General features: G+C 43.5%; 1 protein-coding gene across 1 annotated transcript; it reads left to right on the forward strand.

Annotated features, from left to right (window-relative positions):
* Positions 1-3,420: 3,420 nt before the first annotated feature.
* On the forward strand, positions 3,421-4,368 carry LOC308435892 (olfactory receptor 10K2-like; the record flags this gene model as incomplete). Its single annotated transcript, XM_080936636.1, has 1 exon — positions 3,421-4,368. The coding sequence occupies exon 1, from the start codon at positions 3,427-3,429 to the stop codon at positions 4,366-4,368; it is 942 nt and encodes a 313-aa protein (XP_080792762.1). The 5' UTR covers positions 3,421-3,426.
* Positions 4,369-9,738: the final 5,370 nt, after the last annotated feature.

Here is a 9,738-nt window from a genome sequence, read left to right on the forward strand (position 1 = left end):
GAAAGAGAGAAGGCTGGTGGGTCTAACCTAGAGCCGAGCCAAAAATAAGCAAAAGAAAAAAAAAAAAAAAAAAAGGAAAGCCACATTTAAAAGTTGCAGGTGACAAACAACGTTAGTCAGGAATAGTTAACCTTAAAGTGAATTTCTACAAAACTAGACATATGAATTTCATGCCTATTCTAAATTAACTTAATTGTTGCGCTGCTTACATTTTCAATGGCCTCTTCATTCAATTCTGATTTAATTCAGCAAGTCACTCGATAACATTTTAACTGTGAGAAGTTAGTAAGGAACTCTTTGCAAAGCAGAGAGGTGCTAGGTAGGATTGAGAGGGGGAAAAAAATCACACAACTTAACATGGCGTTGATAATTCAGCAAATGTACACTGAAAAGTGTAAGAAAATGGTGCGTTCTGGAAACACAAAACTACAAGCAAGAACACAGGCAGGAATGCATAGAGAACAGGTAGGTAAACTATAAAATACAAGAGAAACTTCTGTGTCAGGAGGGAGATCTCCAGGAGTCAGCACCACACTGAGGAGTCTCCCAAGCAGAGCCATCGTGCTAATGCGGTTAATTCTGCTTCCAGCCCTCACTATAACACAGTCTCCCAAGCAGAGCCATCCATGCTAATGTGGTTAATTCTGCTTCCAGCCTTCACTATCTTCCACTTCCCCAGGGTCAGCTCTGCCTTCCTAAAGCCCCTTTTGTGAGTGGTGAGGATTAGCCGGTGCAGTGAAGAATAGTCATTGAGCTTGTCCTACCAATGTTGTTCCTAAACCAATAAAAGCACAAAAAAGCCATGTGTGTATTCCTCTCAAACCTGCCAGCCATCCCACGCTGCCCTTTCTCAGTTTTTCATCAGCTCTTTGAGAATTTCATACAATGCATATTGACTATATCCAACTCTTTATCTTACCTCCTCGAGCTGTCTCCTCTATCCAACCCACACAACTGTCTTTTTTAACCCCTCAGTTCTAATCCGTGCTACCCCAATACTCTTGAATGTGTGACCCTCTCTGGAGGGAGGGCAACCCACCACAGGCCACGCTCTTGACAAAAACTGACCCTCCTCTTCCAGAACCTATTGGCTGCTGACTCCTCCTTAGCTTAGTTAGGGTGGTACTTCATGCCCACCCACCCCACTCTGTGATGAAATTTTGTTTAGACAAGAAGGCAGCATCCTTTCACTGTCCTTGATGGAGAAACTTATAGAAAAGGGCAGCTGCTAAAATTTGTTTGGATCCTGACCCGTGCTCCAGCATGCATTAACTTTCAAGGTAAAATGGATGTGTGTGTGTGTGTGTGTGTGTGTGTGTGTGTGTGTACATATATCATATGCATATGTGATACAGATGTATAGATTGTATATATGTAAATATATGATCTCTATTAACCCCCAATAGCCTTGAGAAGCATGAATTTCTCATCTTACCAGAAGAGTCAAAAAATCAGTTATAGAATTTACATCAGCACAAATCAGAATCAGAAATAAAGCCTAAATCTGTATTATGTAACTTTGCATGAGGGTATGCAGAAATTCACTTAGCAAGCCAAGAATTTTAGAAATTGGAGTTAGGATGGAGAATAGATTTACCAAACTATTAGTCAGTAAAATGCTGTATGTGAGGCTTGGACAAGTAACCAGAAAGTGAGAGGGGAAGAAGAGGCTCTCGGCCCTTGCACAGGTCTGAGGGGTTAACACTTATAAAGACAAAGCACATCAGAGATAAGACAGCTCTGCTCCAGAATCAGTGAGGAGTCACTGTGCGCACTGCAACTCTCTGTCTGCTTGGGTTACAGTTATATCCGCTAAACAGCCTTCAGTCTGATAAACGCTGTCTCCAGATGCTCTGGGCATATAAAAGGATCAAAGACAGATTTAAAACATTGTCTTCCTAGAATGTACACAAGTGTTTCTAAACAGGTATTATGTTTCATGCATCCTAATTCCAGCAATAACCTCTTCTTCTGTGGATGCCTTAGCTTTGAACCATGAGTGAAGAGCTGCCTCAGAGCAGGGCCTGCTTGTAGATTTATTATGACTGCACGGCTAGTGCCTGAAAATTATTGGAATCACACAGCTTGGTATTTCTCTTTACTGTTTGATAGCTTCTGCTGAGATCTCTCCTAAGGCAGACTATGTTGTCAAACTGTTTATTATTAACATTAGTTAAGGTAATGATTTAATGGTTTTTAAACGTGGCACATACATGTATTTACTGTGACCTTCTCACTTCCTTCAATTCCTGTGTTCTAGAGAGCAGAGACTACACTCAAGCTTCAGAAAAACTCCAAACAACTCACCTGAAGCCCAGACGCTCTTCCATTCCTTTTTCTAATTTCTAAACTAAGATGTGTCTTTAAGGTTTGCATGAGTGACACCAAGATCATGTTGCACATCAATTCTTAAGATGCATTGATGCTAAGCAATCCCCATGCCCAAGAGAAAGAGCTCTGAGGACACTGTGACTCTGGGTTCTCATAAGAGCCCATCCAGAACTGAGGCTGGTGACAGCACAGCGCCTAACCTTCAGAATACTTAATAATGATTTGCTGAGAAGCTGGTAAGCCCTTTATGTGATCTTCAACACTCAGGAAAACTGCACGCATTTATCAATATTTATCACATTCACATCTTTCCCTCAAGACTACAAAATGTAAAAAAATAAAAAGCTAGCAGGACAATCTAATACAAATTCAATTCAAAGTTAAGAAGATGTCATGCCAAGTTTTTCATTCGGTGCCTATGTGGGTTCTGAGGACCAAAGAATTCCTTTTATTGGGAATTAGCAAAAAGTTTGGTGAGTGTGTGCTTTGAATGAAGCCTAAATACAGAGCATCTAGAAATAAAAACAGGCATAAGCTAACTTAAGCAAGCAGAGGCAAGGAAGCAGAGCGTTCCTCTTTCCTGTCCTGTGGGATATGCACCTTCAGAAGAGCGCGGTGAGCAGCTTTGGCTCCTCAAATGAAACACTTTGAAATACTTAAAGAGTTTGAACTACACCATAGCCAGGAATAAAATTCTATGAGGGGATTGAAGTTATAAAATGGTTCATACATAAGAAGAATCTGCCATTGGGGGGCAATGTGGATACAGAGAAGATACAGAGAAAAGACAATCACAGAGTGACTTCGAGGGAGCAGGAGAAGTGGTAAAAATTGGCCAGAGTCCTCTAGAAAGACTGAGGTTCTCAGACAAGTGCTTCGGGACTGAACTACCGTGGAGACCACGTCTGGTGTGCAACAGCTTGATCTGGAACTTTCGTTTCTTGGACAAACAGGACGGGGGAGCGATGGCGGGTTTAGAAGGAGCCCCTGGGGGCCCGTGTGGCGTGGCTGTCAGCGTCCGGAGCTTCGCTAAGGTGTGAGGATTTCTTCCGTGCCCCGCCCCGCCTGCGGCTGGTCTCTGGCGATCTAGCCTCCATGGAGTGTGTAAACGAGACCGTGGTGAGAGAGTTTGTCTTCCTTGGCTTCTCGGCTCTGGCTGAGCTGCAGCTGCTGCTCTTCGCCATCTTCCTGTTTCTCTATTTGTTCACTCTGAGCACCAACGTTGTGATTGTCTCCACCATTGTGCTAGACCGAGCCCTTCATACGCCCATGTACTTCTTCCTTTCGGTCCTGTCCTGTTCTGAGACCTGCTACACCTTCGTCATTGTGCCCAAGATGCTGGTTGACTTGCTCGCTCGGAAGAAGAGCATCTCCTTCCTCGGCTGTGCCATCCAAATGTTCACCTTCCTCTTCCTTGGCTGTTCTCACTCCTTCCTGCTGGCAGCCATGGGCTATGATCGCTACGTGGCCATTTGCCACCCTCTGCGCTACACGGTGCTCATGGGACACAGGGTGTGTGTGGGGCTAGTAGCTGCCGCGTGTGTCTGTGGCTTCACTGTGGCTCAGATAATCACATTCCTGGTGTTCCATCTACCCTTCCGCTCTTCCAATCAACTCCACCACTTTTTCTGTGACATCTCCCCTGTTCTCCAGCTGGCATCTCACCACCCCCACGGCACTCAGATCACCATCTTCCTGCTTTGCGCGCTGGTCCTGGTTATCCCTCTCTTGTTGATCCTGGTATCATACATTCACATCATTTCTGCCATCCTCCAGTTCCCTTCCACGCTGGGCAGGTACAAAGCGTTTTCCACCTGTGCCTCTCACCTCATTGTCGTCATAGTGCACTACGGATGTGCCTCTTTTATCTACCTGAGGCCCAAGTCCAACTCTTCAAGCCAGGACGCACTGATCTCCGTGTCCTATACCATCCTAACTCCATTATTCAACCCAGTCATCTACAGCTTACGAAACAAGGATTTCAAATCAGCTCTTCGTAGGGTTATAGGAAGGACAGTTACCCTAAGACAATATTGATTTGTAAAAGGCTTTTTTTTCCCTCAAACAACGAAGAATAATGAATCCAGAGGGAAATTCTCAAAATGGAAATCACTAAGCAATTGAGCATTGTGGGACAAAATAGAGAATTTTAAGTTACAAATTTAATGAGTTAATTGAACAACCACCAGTATAAAATTTGGGGCATATCAATATAGCCAGTCAATGCTCCTGTGAGAAAGTCAGGAAACATCTACCTTGGTGTTTATTTTGTAATTAGTTATTTTTTGAGTTTTTATTCGGATATGCTGTGTCTGATATCAGTGTATGTAATGGGTGTGACTGTTATTATTAAGGCCTATTTTATTCAACATTCACCATGTGGAAACCTGTGCAGAGTCACCAGCACCCGATATTCGTGTGTCTGGGAGTCCACACGTGTCTAGGGCCAGAACTAGAGAAAGCTGTTTTGTTCGTATCTTTATGATGGACTAAGAAACAGAGGGAACGCAGCAGTCCAGACGCCTGTTCGTGGGTCTTCCCGGGACCTGCCTGTGAACAGCTGTTTCTGAATTCATTTTTTTCTTCCTGTTTTCTTCTTCTTCCACAAATTACTTCCTTACTGATGAAGACTGGCCACATAGATCTTCCAGGAGCTGAAGTAAGAGAAAAAGAAGAGGTATCCCATCCGGAAACCTGCTTCTTTTACAGAGTAAAGCCCATTCACTAAGAATGTTTATCTCCTTCATTTCTTCCATAGCTTTAAAGCCTGAGACATTATGGGGATAGGGCTTGAAGAAAAATAAATATTGCCGATTTCATTTATGTAGCCACTCAATTGCTTTTTTCATTTGCCTGACAACTGCCTCGGTCTTCTGGCCGATCAGGTTGTCTCATGAAAAGGAAACCCCTAGTTATAACCCTAATGTGAATCCATTTGATATGCCAATTGTTTATGCCTGTACTGCATGATATTTCTTTAAAACATTGCCTTGTGTATATTGTAAGGCAGCCTTGAGAAATTGCATCTGGTAGATGATAAACTGATACTGACAGAGCTAAAGTGATTTCCCTACTGATACATAGAACTGGTATAGGCTTCACACTGATGCTGAACAACACCCTCCTGCGACCTCACATCACCGATTGCTCTCGTTAACGGGGTAGAACACGTAAGTAGGCCACTTTAACTATAAAAGACACATCCCCTGACATCTGTAGAAAACACATCAGACTTAGCAAATAGCCTTCAAATCTTGTTCCTTTCCAAGAATAAAGGACACTATGGACTTGGGGTCCGATTACAGAGAACTAACAAGCAGAAAGGTCATTGTGTATCAAAGGTCAGACATATAAGGGTCAACAAGGTGGCTCTGCGGGCAAAGGTGTAAGCTGCCAAGCCTGTACCCCTGAGTGTGATCCCTAGAACAAGCATGCAATGGCATGTGCACACCAACACACATGTACACACACACAAACACACAATTGATAAATAATGTAAAAACCTTAAAGTAGAAAATGAACATCACCCCCTCAAACCCAAACAAACAAAAAGGTCACGAATCTTAGGTTGCATTTCCAGGCATTTGATTCTTCCTCTTATTTTTTTCATATGACTAAAGAGTTAATATATCTGTCTCAACTTTAAACCGAACTCCTTGGTCATTCTAGAAACACACGCATGCACGCATACACACCTTCATAACTTTTATCTCTAAATTCTAAATATGACTTGAAGTGGTACAATTCTCAGATTTGGAGATTGCTTTTAAAGAGACCAAAATCCTGCAAGCCCTCTGCCTAGGCTCTAAACTCCAGCTGTGTTTACTGAGACAGCAGCCCTTGAGTTTTGTTTTGTTTGTTTGTTTGTTTTGTTTTGTTTTGTTTTGTGGAACCAGCAATTTTATTTACAGGACAATAAAGGAGTTGTTTACCACAGCACAAGGGACTCATAAACAGTTATTTCCTAAGACAGCAGACAACCTTTTGAAAAGAATTATGAATTCTAGAGACATTATACCTGGCAACCTATTTATAGTATAAAGAAAAGTGGTCCCTGGCCCTCAGTGAGTCAAATCCACTTCTAAATGTATAATTTGTCTGAATTTATCATTGGAATTTTATATAATGCTGACAATTATATTTTGTATGTCGAGCGTTGTTTTCATATAAAATTGGTAATTTCTGTTGCCAGGACAGCCCTTGAGTTTCAAGCATAAACTCACCTCATAGTGATAATGTGTGGGATTATGGTAACATAGAGAGGGAGGGGCTAGAGGAAGTTCTGCTCCCAACAGTTCATACGCTTTTACTGCTGACGAAGACAAGGCAACAAAGCCTATGGAAAACAGCCTAATGGTCCACCAACACAGTCCATGTTTCCTAGGAGACATCCTGGAAGAGGCGGTAAGTAAACAGATGTCACATGATAATGCATCCAAGACATACCTCCATCAAGAATACCAAGGGCAATAGTCTGGGCTTACTTAAGGCACAAATGATACATGAATTCATATATGAACTACTTTAATTTTATTTTTACTTAATTAGCACTGGGTAGTGAGCTAGGATTCCAGCCCCAGGCCTGTTTCCCTCTCGTTAAGCAGGTCACAAGTCCGACTGAAGAGCTGTTGGAGACTGCTAAGGTGTATGAACCACTACTGCACCCTTAGGGTTATCCTGCCTTGTAGGTCATCGATGTGGCTTACAGGTATCATCGCTGGGGAGGACTGTTGGTTGTTTCCATCCTCTGTACCAAGAAAGCCAGTACTCGGGGAGGAGGTATTCAGGTCAGTTCCAGCTCAGGGGGGCCTGGGCCTGTTTATGAAATGCATGGTGTCTTCAGCAGTACGGCTAACCTTCCATCTGTGGGAGGCAACTAAGGCCAACAGCTATAGGCCCTGTGTTCCAGGAGTCTCCTGAGCAACCCTGGCCAGCAACTCAAACAGGGTTTCTCATGCCTGGTGTTTGGGCCTTTTTTTTTTTTTTTAAGGTGGTACGTTGAATGGTTTTATGTCACTTTGACACAAGTTAAAGTCATCTAAGAAGAGAGAACTTCGATTAAGAAGATGCCTCCACAGGAGCAGGTTGTAACAGGCCTATAAGGCTTTTTAACTTAGTGATTGGATGGGTGAAGGACAGCGCACAGTAAGTGGTGACAGCTCTGGGCAGGTGGTCCTGGGTTCAGGTAATAAGCAGGCCGAGCAAGCCATTAGGAGCAAACCAGTAAGCAGGAACAACTCCATGGCTTCTGCATAAAACCCTGACACCAGGTTGCTGCCCTGCGTAAGTTCCTGTGCTGACTTCTTTCAGCGATGAACTTCAGTGATGAACGCTAGTGATGATATGGAATCCTAAGTCAAATAAACTCTTTCCTCCCCAACTTGCTTTTTAGAGATATGGAAGCACATGGTGTTTCATCACAGCAGTAAAAATCCTAACTAATCACACACCTATAAATAACCCGTCTGGCTGGAATACAGACACACGCTTAGCACGCACCTTTAATCCTAAGCAATGAAGGTAAAGTTAGTTTGTAAAAGGAAGCAGCCATGTTTGAAGTGACATCTAATTGAGGGGCAGAAAAAGTGATGAATGGGGAAAGATTTGACAGAATGAGCCTGAGACAGGATATGCCCACCTCCCACAGAAACAGACAGGAAAGAGAGGTGACACAGGCAGTGCAGAGAGAAAGAGGCAACAGTTTTATCAGGACTGTTTTACAGAGACAGGTTATAAACAAAGACAGGACAAGCCAGAGAATGAGAAGCTCAAAGATTCAAACAGATTGCCAGAGTTAATTTGAAACCAAGCAGACCAATTCAGGTCAGAGGCCAAGAAAAAACGATTTGAATAAATCAGGTTGGGGTGGGGTTTTGGGCTAGAACAGCTGAGTGGTAACAGCCAGCCAGAATTCAGAAAGAACTAGAAAGGGTGAGCTTATTCAGATGACAATTACATCAAGCAAATAAACGTTACATTTACAAAAGACACTTTACAGATATTTGCTAATAAAATAACTTAACTATCTAATTCATTGGTGTCTTAGTCAGGGTTTCTATTCCTGTACAAACACCATGACCAAAAAGCAAGCTGGGGAGAAAAGGGTTTATTCAGCTTACCCTTCCACACTGCCGTTTATCACCAAAGAAAGTCAGGACTGGAACTCAAGCAGGTCATGAAGCAGGAGCTGATGCAGAGGCCATGGAGGGATCTTACTGGCTTGCTTCCTCTGGCTTGCTCAGCCTGCTTTCTTATAGAACCCAGGTCTACCAGCCCAGGGATGGCACCACCCACAGTGGGCTGCCCCCCCCCACACACACCTTGATCACTAGTTAAGGAAATGCCTTACAGCTGGATTTCATGGAGACATTTCCTAAACTGAGGCTCCTTTCATGGAAATAACTCCAGCTTGTATCAAGTTGACACACAAAACCAGCCAGTACAACTGGCTAAATTTATATATGAATAAACAATGCCTCCAAAACTTTAAAGATGTTGCAATGGGCTTCTTCTTCTGGAAAACACCAAATGGCAGAAGATGCTTGCAGCAGGAAAGCCAGGGGGACCAGCACTAAGAAGCCACAGCAACTTCCACAGAGAATTTGGCAGCAGTCATAGGGCCTCCATCATGGTTGAGGCTGTGGCCATGGTTGAAGCCACAGGACTGGCAAAGGGAAAGCCAAAGACAGGTATAACTTTAATTTTTTTAAACCTTATTTTACTTATAGTTCTTAAGTGCTTTAACACCCCTTGTAGTCCACCACCCACCAGAGGTAGTGAAGGAGAAATGATGGGGGGGGGGGTGGACTTGTTTAGAAAGGTTCTTTGAAGCAACTCCCATCTGTGTTGTCTGGAAATCAGCAGTTCAATTCAGAGGTTTGCGGGCAGTGGCAGCTCAATCCACTCACAAACACCTCACGGACACACCAGCAGTCCAGTTCAGTAGATTCGGGTTAGCAATAGTGGTGATGTGACCTAGCAGAGACAGCCAGACATCAGCTTCAGCTTAGGTCAGCAGGAGGGACCAACAAGAACACCAGAAGTTCTCAGCTGTGCCTCTCTCAGGGAAGCAAAGATTCAAGACTCACAAGCCTTGCACAGCTAGCTAAGCTCTGTCTCTGTCACTCCATGGAGTGCTATGTATACCCTCCAAACATCACGTGTCCTCCACATGTCTTGCCTCAGCATGTGCATCCAATCAGCCTTAGTCCACAAAACTGCAGCACGCCACCAGAAGTTTTTTGGTGTGTTTCTCTATATGGAGTCCCAACAAATGCATCTCAACTATGCAATGTAAGGCAAACCAATACATGTGTGTTGTTAGCAAAGAAGCCTTCATCATGTGTCCTCTCACATGCTTGCTTTAGCCGAGCATCCTCTCTCTTGGGTCTACTTCAGAGAAACGTT

Source organism: Micromys minutus, assembly GCF_963924665.1.
Source record: "Micromys minutus genome assembly, chromosome: 24".
Taxonomy (NCBI): Eukaryota; Metazoa; Chordata; class Mammalia; order Rodentia; family Muridae; genus Micromys; species Micromys minutus.